Below are 20,590 nucleotides of genomic sequence, written 5' to 3' on the forward strand. Positions count from 1 at the left end.
ATATAGGTACTATGATTTTTTGTAGTTTTAAACCAGGACACATTACATTAGTAATTTAAGAAATACCTAAGCGACCTGGTATAGCTGTAAAATAATTGAGCTAAGTAACTGTTATTAAACAATATTATTATGTTCCCACACGTATACACTAGCGATTACTAGTACAGCCAATAGCTTGTATCCACCGGCAAATCATAACGGGCTATGATAATACGAGATGAAATTATGCAGATGCAAATGAACTTTATGGAAATGTACCTGCTGCGGGCCCGTAATGAAGCGTGGAAAGAGTTGTGATTTTTATTGCTACGAGTACAATGTTGTTTAGAATTATCCTGTTACGTTTTTTACAATTTCTGTTGATTACTAAGTACACGCTTTGTTACGATACTAATTAAATTGCGTAGGAGTGAAATCAACGCGAATGTACCTACTACGCGTGAATAGGCATCTTTTTATATTGCAACATCTGATTTATTGTTTCATTGACAATATTGAGGTACTGTCGTACAGGTACTAAAACTTGATAGCTTGAGCTTGAACTTGACCTTGCCGAGCTTGATACAACATAGGTGTTTAAAGAATGAAACGGTGATCGGATCTTTATCGTAAATAATCTTACCTTTTTACCAGCTAAATGCAAATATAGGAAACTAAGCCTGCCTCTAAGTCCAGTATAATATTATAGTGGTCCAGCGGCGTGTTTCCTGGCTTCCGCTACTGGTTTCCATGTTTTCACTTTTACTGAGACTCGACTGGATAAATGTACATGTACTAATTATGCTAAGTAAAGTCTTTATACACCTCGCTTTCAAGCAATCTGCAAGCTTGTTTATTTGCTAAAATAAACGGAGAATGCGCATTTACTCGTATGAAGTTACAAGAAAACGAAAGATTTACATATTTTTAAAGAAAACTGGTACAAAAAGTTAAAAACGTCCTAAAAACTTGTAAAGAAATAGTTGATTTCAAATATAGCACAATTTGAATAATCGGTACACCTGGCCGTTAAGACAATAATTTATAGAATATGCTTATCCAAGTAGGCCACTGGGATGGTACCACCGCCCGTAGACATCTGAACATCAAGGGTCGCCGATATTGTCTACCTTTATTGTTAAAGACATACCATAGTATTAACTTTTATCAAAATACATGCTTCAAGAAGCTTCAAGAATGGCACTTACACCACCGTTAACTTCCTTGCCATACATTTTAGATCTCAATCTCTCATCCCAAAATACGGTTATCAATCTACCCAACTCAGGAAAAGTACACTCGGGCACATAATAAGAGCACGTATCATTGAATTGATTAATTCTTTTATTTATTAGAATTCTATAATACTCGTATCATTAATGCATTCATAGTACCTATTATGCGTACAGACGACAGCACATCAAGCTAAATTGTGGCATCTTACTTTGTAAAGTCGTACTTTTCAACAAAAATGTGCAGTCTGATACGGATACCTGCTTACCACAATAGAGTTGTCTTAATTACTCGTAATAAACTTTTTAATGTTAGTATCTACTCGTTCTGATTAATTTTGATCTCAAAAATTACTATTACAACGCAACGGGAAGAAGAGAATCTGAACTTTTCGAAGGTAACTGTACGTTCAGCATTAAAATAACAGCTTTTCAGATAGCAATCATGACGTTGAATGATGCAGCCTTCACGGGCAAGGGTATGGTTTGCACCGTGGATGTGATATTTGGGTCGATCTGGCGGATAACGCCGTGCTCTAGACTTTCTATCGGAATCGAGATGATTTCAATTTGATACAACTGGCTATATTGTATTAATATCCATCTTTAAGATTTCCTTTACCACGCGACATACACCCGTATTCACAAACGATGCTTGCTTAAATTAAGCAGCAAATCGAACGCACAGCGTTGAATAGAGCTCTATGATATACGCATTTATGTTTTATTCGTTCCTGTCATGTATTATTTTGCTTCATTCAACTAAGTAGGATTTAAGTGCCAGGAAAATCTGGCGTGCTTTGTCCGATAGAGATTTCGTAGTAACTGGGAATTTTTTTCTTTCTCATAATATTGATAAAATATTGTGAGTATCAATATTCGCGCGTCTCTCATACTCGAAGCAAACCATATTTATAAATAACTGGCTTCGTAATAAATGATCAATGCTTAAATCTGTATAATGCGGGAACTAACTGTGGGAACTTTTTGTTAAATGTCTTGTTATATTTTGAATTTTATCGTTATTGACGGTAATGACAGTCGTTAGAGGCTCGAAATAAAGTTAGTGTGTAAACCTTATGCTACAACCATATTATGAGTTTACCATTATAATGAGGCGCAATATTCACATCTGCAAATCATTCAGATTTGTATCTGATTTGGAAGAAAGCGTGGTTGGAAAGCCGAGCGAAACAGAGTCCAAGATTGTCCGCATCTTTTTACGTAATGACATCAGATTTTTTGTAAGAATACCCAATTTTTCGATAAGATGAATTAATTTTAAAAAAATACGTTGGTGTTGCAAAAACTACTATAAAATTAATTAATACATATTAATAACGTAAACGGATAACGGAATTCGATGCCGAAATAATTTTAATGTTCTCGTAGTAAGAGAGTCTAGTGCATATTGTTCAATTATTTTGCTAGTGAAATTGAACTTGCCGATCTTCTCAAGGTCAAGAACTTCATCATACCGATTCAAGTTGTCCATAACGGACCGGTTGGTGCCTGACCTACGGCGATTTCGATTTCCAGCGCCAGCCCGTTAGCCACCTGGCAGGGCTGCGTGCGCCTCTAACTGCCTCTCTGTGGTTCATCTTAATGCCGCCATTAAATACTACGTGGAATGCCCACTAACAGTTTTGAGGTCTGGACATGATGCTTTGTGCTGATGCTGAGGCATGTCAACGTGAAGATATTTTTTTACAACTCTTTAACATAGATCATTATTTTCATCCATAAAATTTGAATTTGAAATAATGTTAATGTAATAAATTAATAATATTTATATGGCAGAAATGTGCTAGCTTACGTGAGACACTAATGCAAGACTTGCATTTTAAAATCGTTTTTGTATAAATCTTAGAAATGTCTATCTGCATCAGTTATGTAAACAATTTCTCATTAAAAATCAAGCATCTTTAGCTAGGAACAATATCCGTCCAAGAATTTACATCAGTAACAAAACCGGTCCCTCAAAAACGAAAGTGATCCGCGCCGAGTATAATAAACGTGGAATCACTTTGGGTGATTGTGATCATAAACATTTAATTAGTCCCTGCATGTAGTAAATGTAGTTATTAAATAATAAATATCTTAGATTATTTCGATTTCATTAATGATGTGTTGCAGTAATTAAAGAAGCTTTAAGCTTAGAATACAACCTGACGTGGTTTGTATTATTTAGCACTGCATGACTTTGATTTTGATGTGTTATTCATAATCAGAAATTAAAAAGAAATTTCCAAACCAAACACGACATAGACGTTTTGTTTTATAGCAGCTTTGAATTTCAGACCAAAATTGTATGACTTCGTTTCAGTCTTCTTATCATAAAAATGTGTTACAGATTGTACCAAAACAATAGCATTACAGGTACCTACTATTAAGACATTTACAGATGTTTCTTAACAGACAATCGTAGTCGCTCAAGTAGGAATAAAAATAGACAATGAAGGTACGACTGAGACATTAAACGAGGAGCAGTAAAAAATAGTGCGCGCTGCATTTCCTCGGAGTAACAGGAATGCGGAACGAATCTCGGGAGAATGCACTTTTTTAACACGCGACTATTGACTGTTCTCACAAGCGTGTTATAGTTATTACTATAAAGGCCCTGGCACACAGGCCGCGTCACTGAAGCCCGACATACTACTCGACATTCATAAACTTTGACAGTTCTCGGCCGATGAGACTACACGTTACACCCTTACCTTGTCAATTTATATGGACTGTCACGTCAAGCTGCACTCACACCAGAGGCCTCACCTCAGATCANTAAACCATTCTACGGTAACAATTTACAACTTTGTTACACAGATACGGATAGCTTTTTGTACTCCATACACACCAAGGACGTGTATAAGGATTTGAAACGTCAATTTGAATCTTACTTTGACACAAGCAATTATGATGAAAATAATTTGTTTGACATTAAACGGCAAAATAAAAAAGTACCTGGTTTGTTTAAAGACGAACTAGGTGGAAAACTCATAACTGAATTTGTCGGTTTAAGATCAAAATTATATTGTATTAAAACTGAAAATAAAGAAATAAAAAAAGCCAAAGGAGTAAAAAAACCAGCTGTTAAGCAGTTACTTTTTAAAGATTACAATAATGTCCTATTGCACAACAAAATTATTAAAAAAACAAATGTAGTATTTAAATCGTTAAAGCATGAAATATTTACTCAATCGGTAAATAAAGTGGCTTTATCATCTAACGATGACAAACGTATAATATTAAAAAATAATATAGGTAAATACAGTGGCAGTAGTATGGCCTGGGGTCATAAATCCAGCTTCTTTTAATGTTTCTATAGGTATTATAAGAGCCTACTTGTATTATAAATAATATGTTAATATTCTTTTTTGATAAATGTCTTAGTCTTGTTCTGTATTAAAATAATAATATTATGATGATATTAAATAGTCTGGGTTGAAATAATTTGTTCTTATTTTATGTTTAGATTAGGAAAATATTACTTATTATTAATTATACTTTTTACTAACTTTCTACTCTTAAGCCTGCGACTAACACTTATTGTATTTTATAATACTATTATTATTAAATTAATTAAAAATTATTATTATTATAATTATGAAATAAGTGCTTAATAAATTTTAAACCATCTATGATTTGTTGTTTGATTCATATTACCTATTTAATAAATATTTGTGAAATAATCTTTCTAATAAACTTAATAACCTTATTTCATATTACAATATGCAATTTTCAATATGCTGACTCAAGACATCCGTTCACGTTTGCAAAGTCAACGATTTCGCAATAAAGCAAATCACATGTTTTTTACAATATTTCACCGACAAGCTCATTCACTCCATATCACTGCTCGTCTTCAGACTAGCAACGGATTCATTATTTTGTAAGTATTCAAGTTTGTAATTTTATGACTGTACCTACCTTCTAACTGTGCTGTAATTGTTGGTCTGTGACAGCTGACAGTGACGTTTGGGCTTTTCGCGCCTCTGGGGGAATGCCTCTCTCTCTACGAGCACGAGCGCTTCAAGATGGTTGCTCTGCTGTAAGACTGTCTTTTCATTGAATAACAAACATCCTACACTACATGGTGGCAGCGGTGGACAGCATCAACTGCAAGTGGAGAGAGATCGAGTGTGAGAAAAAACTATTGCTAAGATGTCGGGAACCAAGAGTAATATGGTTGAGCCTCCCAAGGCCATGGACTTTGAGGATCCGGCGGCTTGGACGAGGTGGATTCAGAGATTTAGACAATATATAAAAATATGCAATGTAACGGACGATGAAGAAAGAAGAGATTTAATGTTGTATTGCATTGGAGAAAGAAGTGGGGAGGTAATGACTCAAATTGGAAAGAAAGAAACGTTCGAGGAAATTGTGCAGGGATTTGAAAACTATTTTGAACCAAGAAGAAACATAATATTTGAAAGAGCGAAGTTCCACAACAGAAAACAATTGGCTGGAGAAACCTTTACAACCTATATAACCGAAATTTACAATCTCGCAAAAAACTGTGAATTCGAGAAGATCACTAAGGAAGAGATAATGAGAGACAAAATAGTTGTTGGCATCAACAATAGCAAGTTAAGTGAAAAACTCCAGCTTACTCAGAATTTAACCCTACAAATGGCCATAGATATTATAAAACAACATGAATCACAAACCAAACAAACAGAGGAATTATATGAGGAGCGGGAAGTCGGGAGAATCAAAAAGGAATTCAAGGAACAAAACAGAAAATGTGGGGCTTGTGGCTTTCAACATTATAATAAGATAACTTGCCCTGCAAAGGACAGCAACTGTCATCGATGTGGGAAGAGAGGCCACTATGCAAGAGTATGTAGAAATTTGAAAACTGTACAAGTAATTGAACAAAAAGAAAATCACTTCGAAGAAGGTAAAACCGTTCACTATATATCTATGTTAGAGAAAACTGACATGAAAGTTTGGAAATGTAATGTTTTTGTGAAGGAATTTGACAAAACAGGATTATTTTTGGTAGACTCAGGAGCGGATATAATTTGTGTGCCTTTAAATTTCTTACCAGAGAGTTACATTAAACAACTAAATAAATCTGACATTATTGTTAAATCGGCTGATCAGAGAAATTTAAAGGTGTTAGGATTTCTTAATTTGACATTTGTATATGGGGGAAAACATATTGTAGCTAAAGCTTATGTAATTAATTCAATTTCCCAACCAATTTTGAGTAGAAGTGCATGTTGTCAACTGAATATATTGAGTGTTAATATAAATTCAATAAACACAAGTAGTGAAATTTCTATGTCTGAGATAATGAAAGAATTTCCCTCTTTATTCCAGGAGTTGGGTCAATTTAAGGATGAGATTCATATCAAACTGAAACCTGATGCGAAACCTTTTGTGCAAGCAGTGCCTAGAGTGGTTCCGATACCACTATTAGAAAAATTAGAATTGGAATTAAACAGGTTGCAGAAATTGGGTATAATTGAACCGGTGGAACAAATCACAGAATGGGGGCTCGTCCGGGATTTAAAATAAAATATCTAAAAAAATATACACTTGATGGATGGCCCGAAAAGAACAAATTACCTGTTGAATTAATTCCTTATTATCAGTTTAAGAATGATTTTAGTATTTGTGAAGATTTACTGTTAAAAGGGACTAGAATTGTTATTCCAAATTGTATGCAAAAAGAGATGTTGGATAATATTCATTTGGGTCATCAAGGCATTGTGAAATGTAGACGTAGAGCTCAGACTACAGTATGGTGGATAGGTTGTAGCATCCAAATTGAAAATATAATAAAAAACTGTCCAGAGTGTACAGAACATAGAACGAATCCAGTAAATCGATTTTGTAGAGATGATGTTCCATGTTCTGCTCCTTGGGAAGTTATAGCTGCTGATTTATTCTTACATAAAAACTGGTACTTAATAGTAACTGATTACTATTCGAGATTTTTTGAAATTTTTGAATTATCCTCTTTAAATGAAAAGACAATCATTAGTAAAATCAAAGAACTGTTTTCTAGGTATGGAATATGTAAAGTTTTTAAATCGGATAATGGTCCTCAATTTAAACAAGAATTTAAGAGATTTTCTGATGAATATCATTTTACTCATATAACATCCTCGCCCTATTACAGCCAATCTAATGGCCTAGCAGAAAATGCTGTTAAGATTGCAAAAAATTTATTAAAGAAAAATGAAAATAACATTGATAAAGCTTTGCTTGAATATAGATCTACACCTCTGGAAAATGGATTTAGTCCAGCAGAACTATTAATGGGTAGAAAATTGAGAACATTTTTGCCGGTTTCACCTGTTGACTTACCTGTAAAACAAAATGATATTTTTGTTAAAAAGGAAAAAGAAATTAAAGACAGACAGGAATTTTATTATAATAAAAGACATAGAACTCAAAGATTATCCGATTTAAAGATTGGTGATAGGGTATGGATAACTGATCTGAGATCATATGGTGTTATAATTAATATTTTACCATATAGATCATATCTTGTAAAAAATAATAGAGGGGAGTATAGAAGAAATAGGTGGCATCTAATACCAGCTCCTTATTATAAAAACAATATTGTAGAAAATAATTTGGATACGTTCGAAACATTGACTCCTGCCAATTGTACTCAGGATCCGAATAATACTTGTAACCAAAATACTTGTCCTACTCAAGATCCAAATAATACTTGTAACCAAACTACTTGTCCTACTCAGGATCCAAATAATACTTGTAACCCAACTTCCACAGAAGGGGTAGAAGCCAATATAAATACAGGAAGGTCTATCCGAGAAAGGAGAAGACCTGCTTGGCTAGATGATTATGTCACACTATAACTATTGTCTTAGGTTTATTCTTAGTTATGTAATTTAAGCATACCTAAAGTAAATGTAACTTAAAGTAGTTTAAGCATAAAGTAAATGTAACTTAAAGTAGTTTAAGCATAAAGTAAATGTTACTTAAAGTAGTTTTAGCATAAAGAAAATGTAACTTAGATTTTCACATTTTTAACTTTGATTTAAATAAAGAAAATCATCTTGAAGCGAGGGATGTGCTGTAATTGTTGGTCTGTGACAGCTGACAGTGACGTTTGGGCTTTTCGCGCCTCTGGGGGAATGCCTCTCTCTCTACGAGCACGAGCGCTTCAAGATGGTTGCTCTGCTGTAAGACTGTCTTTTCATTGAATAACAAACATCCTACACTACACTAACAAATTTTTTGAATTTATTATGATCACTAACAATTGTTATTTTTTCTTTTCAGACGATGCAAAACTCCGATATGAACATCATGCTTCCCCAGTTCACCTATGATCCCTGGGAGGGATTAACACAAGCTTGTTCAGATGTCCTGGGACAAGTTGGTGAGCCTCAAACCTCCCGGGAAAAGAGGGTTAGGCGGCAGACTGAGCAACCGGCAAGAAAGAAGGCACGTAGTACTGCAAAGTCCTACGTCATTTCCAAGGAGCGAACTAAAGGTTTACGGCTTATACAAATAAGAGTGTGTGACCTGACGAGTGAGCCTTCCGCTTCAACAGCATGCGATCCGGATGACAGTGAAAGTGATNATGGTTTCATTTAATTTATTTAAACCAGGTTACCTATAACAATATTTTTTCGTTAATTTATGAAAATATCAAATTAGCCCGTAATCCTTAATCCTGATACATAAAGTTAGCCTATTAATTTAACACAGGTACGACTGTACTCAGTGTTGCACTATCAAATGCAATTGACGCGCCTCTATGCCAGGGTTTTTATGTTCCTGGTCAGGCTATACATTTAGTTTACGGTATACACGATTGGCGAGTGTGCGGCAGTTGGAATAAACTATTGAAGGTAACGGACGTGCGTTTAATTTAACAGTGGCGAACGCGGAAAAAAAAAAAGTGAACTTGTTGTTTTGGACGGATTGCAGTAAACTTAAGTTGTGCATAAAATGTCGGTTGGACAAATGCGCGAGTTTGACGTGAGATCGGGTAACTGGTCAAGTTACGTGGAAAGACTCGAAATGTACTTTATAGTAAACAAAGTGGTGGATGAATTTAAACTACCGACGTTAATTTCGGTTATGGGAGAGGAAGCTTACGACTTATTATCTACACTGGCCAGTCCTCAGAAACCGTCTGTGTTGACCTTTAGACGAGCAGTGGAGCTATTATCTGCTCATCTTCAGCCAAAACCGTCAGTACTGGCCGAACGGTATAAGTTTCGGCAACGGCGGCAGCTTGTTGATGAAACAATTGCTGATTACGTCACAGAATTAAAAAAGTTATCGAAATACTGTGAATTCAATTCCACATTAGACGAAAACCTTCGGGATCAGTTGGTTTGTGGTTTGAAAAGCGAAGTAATTAGACAGCGCTTATTCTCAGAGGAAGGTATAACTTATAATCGGGCGATAGCTTTGGCATTATCGTTGGAAGCCGCCGAACGCGATGCAAGTGCGGTGGAACGACCGGAAATAACGGAAGGAGTACATAAGTTGTCCTTAGAGGAATGTCCAAAATGCGGAGACAAAAGACATAAGGCTATAAATTGTGTCTACAAGGATTACGTGTGCAGTTGGTGTCATGAGATCGGCCACTTAAGAAGGATGTGTCCTAAAAAACAAGCACAAACGGCGGAATCAGCCGGTGGTTATCATAATACTCGATCACGCGGCGGGCGCATGGGCGCAGGGCGCGGAGCCGGGCGGGCCCGCGGATGGCGCGGCGCGCGCGGGCAGCGCGGGGCAGCGCGGGGGAGTCAGCAGCGGACCCCTCTACACCTGATGAGCGAGCAGGACGGCGACTACGATAACGAAGTTCATGAAGAGGACTCCAGCGAAAATATGTATCAAATGTCATTAAGTAACTATAAGCCGGTGCGTATAAAAATTAAAGTTCAAAATTGTTTACTAGACATGGAAGTTGATACTGGTTCCGCCTTATCGTGCATAAGCAAAAACACTTATAATGAAATGTTTAGTAACCTACAGTTGATTCCTTGTTCTTTGAATATCAAATTTTATGATGGTTCTATTATTCAACCGATTGGGTTTATAGAAACAATTGTCGAGTATGATAGGGTCGTTAAAAAATTAGATTTATATGTCCTAAATAAAGGTACGACGAATTTGTTGGGTCGGCAGTGGTTAGCTGAATTGAAAATACCTATAACTATAACTGAAGGCTCATTCCAAAATAATTACATAGCGGATAATAAACTGGAGGATAATAAAATAATTCACGAAATTATTTCTAGGCATAGAACCCTGTTCGACGGCACACTGGGAAAGTACACGGGAGGCTCGGCCGAGCTGTGTGTGCGCGAGGGCGCGCAGCCCATTTTTTGCCGCGCGCGGCCGCTCCCGTACGCGCTGCGCGAGCGCGTCGACGCGGAGCTCGACTCGATGCTGAGCGCCGGCGTCATTGAGCCGGTGGAGCACTCGGACTGGGCCACGCCACTGGTCGTAGTACGCAAGCCAGATGGTGGGTTAAGACTTTGTGCGGATTTTAAGGTAACTCTTAACAAAGTTTTAGAAGTTGATCGATTTCCGGTTCCAAAAGTGGAGGATTTATTTAGTGATCTCAGCGGAAACAATTTTTTTACCAAGCTAGACCTATCGCAAGCCTATAATCAGGTTTTATTATCAGAATGCTCAAAAAAATTCACCGTAATTAATACACATAGAGGATTATATAAATATAATCGCCTAGTTTACGGGTTATCTTCTAGCCCGGGTATCTTTCAAAAAATTATGATGGATATGTTTAAAAACGTTAAAAATGTTGTTGTTTTCTATGACGATATTCTGATCAGAAATTCTAATTTGGACTGTCATTTAAAAACGATAAAACAAGTACTCGATATTTTGGAGCAAAACGGGTTAAAAATAAAAAAAAATAAATGCAGTTTTCTGGCAAAAGAAGTAAAATATTTAGGATTTATTATTGATCGAAACGGCGTCCGAGTAGACCCGGAAAAAGTGGAAGCAATCACCTGTATGCCCCACCCTAATAATGTCAGTGAATTAAAATCGTTTATTGGAATGGTAATTTTTTATGGTAAATTTATAAAAAATTTAAGCGTGCATTTATCACCACTTTATGCATTATTAAAAAAAGGCAAACACTGGAGGTGGGGAACAGAACAAAACACAGCTTTTATTAATGTAAAAAAACTATTGTGTAGTACCACGGCTTTAGCACATTTTGACATGAAATGCGAGTCCATATTAACTGTGGACGCGAGCGCGAAGGGCCTCGGCGCGGTGCTGGCGCAGCGCGCGCCCGACGCCGGCGCTCCCGAGCGGGTGGTGGCCTTCGCGTCGCGCGCTCTCACGCAACATGAATTGAACTATAGTCAAATTCACAAAGAGGCTTTAGCGATAGTTTATGCAGTTGAGAAATTTCATAATTATCTTTATGGCAGAAAATTCGTGCTCCGAACGGACCATAAGCCTCTTGTCAGTATTTTCGGTCCCAACATAGGTATTCCAAACGCAGCAGCAAGCAGACTGCAACGCTGGGCTATAAAATTATCTGCTTATGACTTTACAATTGAGTATGTTAGAACCGACAAAAACACGGCGGATGTGCTATCACGTTTAATTAAATCTCAGAAAAATGAAGTTACATCTTTAGAGGTTGACTTACCGGAGCAGACATACCTACATTTTTCTTCAGAAGCTCTGCTATTAGACAATAATGTTTTAAAGAAGGAGACTAGCCGAGATCCGATTTTATCCCGCGTTTTAAGTTTTATACTAGACGGTTGGCCAGCAGAGGTCGAAATAAAAGAATTAAAACCTTATTTTAATAGAAGGAAAGAACTGTATTCAGAACTGGGCTGTATCATGTGGGGCCATCGCGTAGTTATACCATCTACTTGCAGAAACAAAGTAATAGCGGAGCTCCATGATTCGCATATGGGTATTGTGAAAACGAAATCGTTAGCCCGTAGCTATGCTTGGTGGCCGGGGATCGACGAGGCGGTGGAGGCGGAGTGCCGCGCGTGCACGGTGTGCGCCGCCACCGCCGACGCGCCGCCGGGGCAGGCGCCCCGTTCGTGGCCTTGGCCTTCACGCCCTTGGTCAAGGCTCCATTTAGATTTTCTAGGTCCCATAGGCGGACTAACTTATTTAGTGGTGGTAGATTCATGCTCGAAATGGATAGAAGCAATAAGAATGAAAAAGACAACAGCAGGTGAAGTAATATCAGTACTCAGGGATCTGTGGTCGAGGTTTGGCCTTCCTAGGCAGACGGTTAGCGATAATGGGCCCCCGTTTACGAGTTCCGAATTTAGGAATTTTTTAAGTCACAATGGTATTGAACACATTTTCTCAGCGCCTTACCATCCGGCCTCCAATGGTGCTGCGGAAAATGCGGTTAAAACCTGCAAAAGGGTGATTAAAAAAGCATTTAAACTAAAATTGGACGTACAAACGGCATTGAGTAGATTTCTTTTAGCGTATAGAAATACAGAACACTGTACTACCGGTGATAGTCCAGCAAAAATTTTACAAGGGCGTAGTTTACGTATGAGACTAGATAATCTAAAACCGGAAAGAGCTTCTCGAGTCGCGGCGCAGCAGGCTCGCAGTGAACGGGCCGCGGGCGGGGCGCGGCGCCAGCTTCAGCCCGGCGCGCTGGTGTGGTACCGAGAGTACAGGGGCTCGGACAAATGGGCAGCCGGGACAATCGTCAAAGAATTGGGAAACAGCGATTACTGTGTAAGATCAACTTTTGGAACTGAGATGCACAGGCACATCGATCAACTCAAACTAAGAACGACAAAAAGTGACCTTAAAATTACTAATAAAGTACCTTTAGATGCCCTAAAACAAAAATTAGAAATTAATAAACAGTCTCGTTTGTCTCTGGCAGCGTCTATGACCGGTGGTGAGGAGTCAGATAAGGGTGAATGCGCGGCAACGCTGCCACCTACGGATATGAATCGCTCGCCCCTGAGAAACATTGATCACACAGCATCAGATTCAGTGGCACGAGAGGCCAGCGATTCTACAGCCGTAGCCTCCGTGTGCGAGCCTAGTGTGTTGGAGGAAAGGGAAGATAATAATATTAACAAAATACCACTTAACCGCCCTATACGAAGTCGTAAACCACCAGTTAGGTTTGGGTTTGAAGAAATAGATTAAAAATAATATTTGTAACAAGCTTTTGCCCGCTGCTTCACCCGCGTGAAATTTGGTTTGTCACGGATCGTCATAAATTATATACTGTATAATTGCCTATATGTTACTGGGTTATAAACAATAATACTGTAGAGTTTCATCAAGATCCGTTCAGTAATTTAGCGTGAAAGGGTAACAAACATCCAGACATCCGAACATCCAAATTTTCGCATTTATAATATTATTATTACGATAGGATTAAGATATAGGATTCCATTCATAGTACCTATGGTATTTAAACTGTAGTACAAGTTAAGCTTATAGTAAGGTAACTTGTGTATTGTTAATCTTTACAGTTAGTTTAAGTAACTTGTGTATTGTTATATCTTTAAGGTTAATATAAGTAATTTGTGTATTGCTAAATCTTTAAGGTTAGTTAAGTAACTTGTGTATTGTTAAATTAGGGGTGGAGGTGTGATGTATGCTTATACATTTAGTTTACGGTATACACGATTGGCGAGTGTGCGGCAGTTGGAATAAACTATTGAAGGTAACGGACGTGCGTTTAATTTAACAGTTACTTTACGATTTAATTCGATATAACTACCTACATATTAGAGTGTGAGAGAAAGGGAAAGAGTTTGTGTGTGTGTGTGTGTGTGTGTGTGTGTGTGTGTGTGTGTGTGAGAGAGAGAGAGAGAGAGAGAGAGATAAAGAGAGAGAGAGAGAGAGAGAAGAGCAAAAATGGGTGTAATGATTTATTTTAAAGTAAATGTTCATAATGTCCGCCGTTGACCTGAATGCACATTCGACAACGACGCAAAAAAAATCTTCGTAANCGGATTTGATTTTCTGAAATCATTAACTACATGGATACTCCTACCGAATGGCAAATTAATTAAATGATAATTAAAAGTTTCTCACATACATTGTTTTGCTTTTGAATAGAGACAAGGATAAATGCTTTTAAGTTTAAGGTCATCAAATTTGTTAGTCCGTACCTAACGCCTGATAGTTCTTAATTGTTCCGTGATCAAACACGTGTAAACCTGAAACATCTGTAACTTAATAGTTATGTACTTGTAATTCAATAATTATATTGGTGATGCCGATATAGTTAATTGCACGTATTACATTCCCTAGATAAGGATCAGTTGTAAAATATGAAATAACATTTTAATGGCAGATCAGAGCAGTGATCGAGTCATGACACGCGAGGCGATAATGACGCCATTAAGGTCTGTTCCGAGTGAGCGCGCGCCTTTACCTGCGCGAGCGCATCCGGTGCATGCTTCCTGGGTTTTTGCGCCGGGCAATGACCCGATCTGTGCTGAGACGTCAACACTAGAGGACTAGCCTTCGCTCTTGAGTAGCAATTTAACTGAAAAATGCTCTCAGGATCCTATGAATAATAATAAATAAATAGATATCCTTGGATATTTTTACACTGCGCCTCTAGTCCCAAACTAAGCAAAGCAGGTAGTACTATGGGTACTAGACAACGGATATTTTATAAACATCTTAATTACTTTTTTTTGTAAATACATAAGTACTTACATATTATACTTACATATTAACGGTGGGCCCTCGATACCAGGCGACCTCGAGGTGAATATAGCCTTACTCCGGCATGCGGGGCTCTGCTGGAGTGGACCTACTTTCCCTAGCTACTCGTGGGACCAACATGAATAAATGCTCTCCCAAAAAAAGTAACGNGAGAAGACAGAATTGGCGAAACACAATTCCAATCTGGTCAGCAAAAATGTCGATGTCGGTGTGCTGAGCGAGCAAGTCCCCAACGAGGCGCAGAGCTCGGGCGGTGGGCGCGTGCGCGGCGCGCTGCGTGCGCGTTTCGGGGCGCGCTAGCAGACACGGCGGGCGGCGCGGCGCAGTTTGCACTCCCGAGGCGTCCCGAGGTATGTTCCTTGGATTCCTTGGAACCAGTAGACATAGCCTCTCCAAGACAGATGGACTCTCAATAACATTCCTTATAATTAGGAGATAATGCTTTAGGAGGAGTATAATGCCCGTTTTCACCATCGATCCCTTAAGCGTTTGCTTTCAAATATCACTTTGGTTAAAAGATCGCCTAAACTGCCCACTAACCTAAGTTCGTTTTCACCATGCTATAGTAAACCTAAGTAGGGACTCTTTTGTCAGGTGGCGTTTCTTCGTGCGCCTAGTGACGTTTGAAAAACCGGTATTTTCCGATAAAATATTTTATTGGGAATATCTTACGTATTTCACAGAAACAAATGAAATAAAAGTAAAACTAAGAAATAGTTGACCAAAACTGATGTCTTTTTGTATTTTTGAGTGAAGTTAAAGACAAAAAAGATATTTGGGCTATTATGTAATCTGTGGTTTGGGTGCATAATCCTTTGCCTTAAAAAAAGTAAATGTCAAGATGACTGCTGCACCACAATAAATGAAAATAAAAATGTACATATTGATTTTGATAGATATTTTGTTCAGTTCTGTGTGTAGTTTTGTGCGATTTAACGATAAAAACGACAATGGAAAAAAGTTTTTTTTTAATTTTTTTATTCTCTTTTTCACTACAATCTGTTGCCTTGCTGGAACATTGAGTAGTATATTTGTTGGGATATGTCATGTCTTGCTCGGTATGTGGCCTGTGTCACATCCTACTTCACTTTATTGGGTTTTAAGTGTGTCCTGTGGAGTTTTTCGTTTCAGTCTACGATGTGTCTGGGTTTCGTCCATCAGAGGTCTCGCCTAGGGGTTGGTTGTCACAAATGAACAGCTGCATCATGACCTACAAATCAACATAGTCAGTCAGGAAATTGTACATCATACAAAATCGTACAAAAAACGGATCACAAACCACCCCAACCCCTTGGCGAGACCTCTGATGAAAAAAGAAATGAAGCAAAATTTTTCCCTCAAGGAAAAAGATAAATTGGTTATAATTTTACTTGCCCACAAGGATACTGAACGAGCACGTCAGCATCGACCGCGACCTACGTGCTAGCCGACTGGCCCATGAACCCTCAACGTGCACCGTAGGCACTCTACACCGACGGCACATTGGACTGGACACATTGAATTGTGTAAATCTTGAATATTATATAGCAATAGCATAGCAGTAATAAACCAGATATCAACCGTCCGCGTTGTGTTTCATTTACCCCCACTGAGGCCAAGAAAGCCGTAGTGCAGCCCTCCTTCCTATCAAATCTTTATTATATCTAATTATAAGGTATTGTAAGGGCTCTAGGGACTACAAACGAAGCCAGAAATACAGTGTGTCCGGGCATGTAGTGATCAAACTTTAAGGGCGAAATCTAGGGACAATTTTATCGATAGAAATACTTCAAATTTGGGGCTTGACCCATTTATTGCAAAATTACAAGGATTTAAGTTTTTAATTTTTAGTTTTCACCTCTTCCTTCAAAAACAAGTGAAAGCGTGGGTAGCATAACATTAATAAGCAAATATTTTATATCATGCGATAGCCAATAAAATTATCTATTAATAGAAGTAAAAAACAAACACAAGTTTGATACATTTTAAAGGAGTTAGAATAGATTTAATTAGAAAAAAACATGACTTTTTTCACAAATTTTTCAGTTATTTTCCAACACAAGAAAAACCAGGTCGTTAAGGTATGTTTTATTTGCATTGTATTTTTAGTATTTGAGCTATTCTACAATTTCTTAGGGGTGTCAGTTCGAGTTACCTCCGCGTAAAGACTGGGTTGTTACTGAATCCACTCTGACATGTCAGAAGGGATATAGTAGCGCCTGTTGCGGTTCATCCTGGGCAACGTCAGATAGTGCTGCATTGAAATCCCATAATGGGNGAAAAAAACAGTCTGCATTAAATATTAATAAAAATTGCTGAAAATGTTATATAAGAATCTATTGTCATAATAATTTACTTCCTTCAAAAACACATTAAACCAAATGTAAAATAAAACGTTTTATATTAATAATGCAGGTATCTTAAATTGACATTAATTTATAGATTAGGCTGTCTCCAAATTCGCAGAAGCTCAATGGATTGATGTTATCAATTCCACTGAAAACATTAATTAGTAGTCGGCAGATAATTAATTAATTGGCGACTGATAAGCGGCGCCCAGGACAAACAACTTGGAACCCTATCTGACGGGTAGAGTGACCAAATTCTTGAAAATGACTGGAATTTGTTTGGCTTGGCGTGAATTGAATATAATTTGAACTATTTACCTGCTTTGATATTTCAAAGCAGGTAAATAGTTAAACTTACCTATTGGTAAGTTTTGCTTAAGACATGATTTTGCTAAGTTAAATAAATCCAAAATTGGACTGTTTGCAGGAGGATCACAATTTTTGCAAGAGAAGTGGTGATTCCATTCACAGGTAAACGAAGAGATTTTCGATAAGAATATCAAGTATTTGGTTCGAAGTGCATTTTAGTTGGCACACTTCCTGTTATGACTACAGGTTCATATAACCTGTCATGTAATAGTTCAAATATAAGTTGAATGGAAGGAATACAATTAAATGGCCCAATTTGGTTTATTTGATAAAACTAGAAAATTGCTACAAATGATTTAACGGTAGTACCAATTACAGTATTATAAAAGTAACAAATTTATGGATGCTAGATCATAATTTTGAGGAAACAAAATTGTATAGACTGTCCGTCTACTCGCAATCAGTTGGTCACCCTGAAGGCGGACGGCCGGGTCCTATATTAATTGCTGGATGATCATCTAATGCGTTTACCCGGGTTTGTTTGCTTGTCAAAGTGTAACAGATACCCAATTACTCATCTAAAAGCCACATTTAACAGTAAAAGTCACGTTTAAAGCACAAATAATATTCAAAATATCGGTTTCAAGTAGGTAAATAAAATATTGTCTTTCAATAATTTTGATATTTCAAGGTTTCAATTACATAGGACTTTTTAATATTTAATCAAGGTAGATAGATAACTTTTAATATCTCCCATGAATAAATCGTAACACTGTTTAAAAAAATGTGAAAATAGGCAACAAATCTCATACATAAAATTGCCATTCAATGTCTGTCTAATTTATTCTTTCCCAATCAGCGAGTTGCATCACTTGCATACATAACGGCGCATTGTGCGAGTTATTACCTTCGCGGGAAAATCTGCATCCCTTCATTACGGTGTTCTTTAATTACATTTGCAATTCTCTTCCTGAATTTTATGACAGAATAAATTAATAAGAAAAGCACTTCATTTTGTACCTCTCCTTTTGTGCGCTGACGGAACAATATTGGTGTCAGTTATAAAAAAAAAAGGGACGACGACATAGCTAGCTAAAAAATTAAATACACAGTTCAAAACACCAAACCTGCTCTAGATTTAAAAATCTCTAAGGAGTGTTACTGGAAGAAAAAATATTTAAAAATACAATCCAGCGTCTTGGCCCGTGGACAAAGCTAAAAGTGGGCCAAGTCACTGGAAAACTCAGAAAATAACCGAAAACTTAAGTGATCAAAAACAAATGTTCACAGTTTAGGCACAGTAGATAAAATATAGGTGTTTTACTAGAATGCGAAAGGTATAATCTACGTCATAGTACCACTAAAATAAATACTAATCCTGATGTAGTCTGCCGTGCCAAGGGTCGACTTCGCAACGTTTCACTATGATAAGTCTCTATTCTCTCTTTTACTCCTGCCTATAGGTCGAGAGAGAGATACTCGTAGACCAGGGTTCGAAATTATCAAGATAATTACCGATAATTGTCGGATAATTATCAACAGTATAAGATACATTTGTCATATTGTTACATAAGAAATTCTGATTGCTAATGTTGTTTTATGTTTTTGGTTGCTGATTGTTGTCAAGTTATCCACCGCTAGTCGCATAAAGCTTGGAAAATAGATAATTATTTTGACAACAGATAACTAGTGATCATTGTGGAGTTAAATAGATAGGTTTTACAACAATCTATGTTGTTTAACGCCCACCATTAGACGCAAATGCGGAAATACACGTTCATAAACTTCGAATACAGTATCTTTTATTATCACGATAATTATCATGATAATTATCGTGATAATTATCCTTTCGAACCCTGTCGTAGACAGACTGCCTATAATATTCTTTAGGACGTAAATAATGTGTTTCTAGTCATCAATTCAGCTTCTGAATGTCCACTTAAGGTGACTGAGTTTCTTTCGCCACTTTTTCTCAGCACCAGCCCATAATGTTGTCCCGAAGTGGTGGTAAGCTATATTTGGGACGTGTATAAGCGCCCTGCCGCTACCAATGAAAGCATTGAATAGAATAGAATAGAAAACTTTTTATTTATATTGGGGGAGGCCTAGCAGTGGACATCCTATGGCTGCAATGATGATGATGATGATGACGATGATGATGATGATAGGCGCCCTGGAAAGGGCTTACCGAATACTTTAATTTTAATAATTGACTTTGACCACTCCTGGCCGTAATCTCCACTAAGGAGCGGTACAAACTAGTCACTGGCAGCTGAAACTTTAGTCTTCTATGAAATAAATTATAATGTCTATTGTGTCTCAATAGAGTTCGGTTTACAGAATACACCCCCACCCAAATTACGGCCACATAACTATACCACGGGCGGGCGCGCACCGATGTATTGTAACTGCACAGTTTATGCGCCCTGCACACTGTGATGTGTGTACTATACGTAGTACACACTACTCAGCCTAGCAATATGTGGGGAGCTTTAGGCCTCTATACGGAGAATCTGGGCCGGATTTAATACTGAATGCCTAGCATAGCAGTGAATTTTCCTAGCTAGTGACATTGTAAATAAGCCGTTGTAAGACAAAAAGCAAAATGTCTTTTTAGAATCTATGTATTTAAAGTAAGTACAGCAAAAATTTAACATATTTTTATACATTGTTTTATGACTTGAACCGTTGAACGTTGGAAAGAATTGTCCCCGTTGCAGGTGTTGTCTTCCGTCTAGAGGTCGCTTCAGTCAAAATTGTGGGACTAAGTAAATAAAAAGATCGGACGCACCTGCTCCGCAAACTTTTAGCTATCAATTACATTTTCTCTTAGAAGCATAATTGTTTAAGTCTAGAAAAATTATAAAGTAACTACAATTAAGAACTAAGTTCATCTCTCTAAATAAAATAAACATTGCGTAGAAATAGGTACACCAAATGTTTTGAACTCGTTATATTACGAAAGATTGCGAAATATTACATCGACGAGACGTCATTATGTTGGCGTCTCCTAGCACACTGCAAAAGTAATAAAATAATCCTAATTCAAAGTTTAAAATA

General features: G+C 37.4%; 2 protein-coding genes across 3 annotated transcripts; both read left to right on the forward strand.

Moving 5' to 3' along the window:
• Positions 1 to 5,152: 5,152 nt before the first annotated feature.
• On the forward strand, positions 5,153 to 6,635 carry LOC114364817 (uncharacterized). The gene is made up of 2 exons (XM_028321128.1): positions 5,153 to 6,111; positions 6,537 to 6,635. The coding sequence occupies exons 1-2, from the start codon at positions 5,373 to 5,375 to the stop codon at positions 6,551 to 6,553; spliced, it is 756 nt and encodes a 251-aa protein (XP_028176929.1). The 5' UTR covers positions 5,153 to 5,372; the 3' UTR covers positions 6,554 to 6,635.
• A 2,384-nt stretch (positions 6,636 to 9,019) lies between these two features.
• LOC114364819 (uncharacterized protein K02A2.6-like) lies at positions 9,020 to 13,643 on the forward strand. Of its 2 annotated transcripts, none has more exons than XM_028321131.1 (2): positions 9,020 to 10,076; positions 10,457 to 13,643. In XM_028321131.1, the coding sequence occupies exon 2, from the start codon at positions 10,605 to 10,607 to the stop codon at positions 13,350 to 13,352; it is 2,748 nt and encodes a 915-aa protein (XP_028176932.1). In that variant the 5' UTR covers positions 9,020 to 10,076; positions 10,457 to 10,604; the 3' UTR covers positions 13,353 to 13,643. Both variants share the same exon structure in this region, with proteins under 2 accessions (XP_028176932.1, XP_028176933.1).
• Positions 13,644 to 20,590: the final 6,947 nt, after the last annotated feature.

Source organism: Ostrinia furnacalis, unplaced genomic scaffold (assembly GCF_004193835.3).
Source record: "Ostrinia furnacalis isolate ACB-3 unplaced genomic scaffold, ASM419383v2 OfSCF7470, whole genome shotgun sequence".
Lineage (NCBI taxonomy): Eukaryota > Metazoa > Arthropoda > Insecta > Lepidoptera > Crambidae > Ostrinia > Ostrinia furnacalis.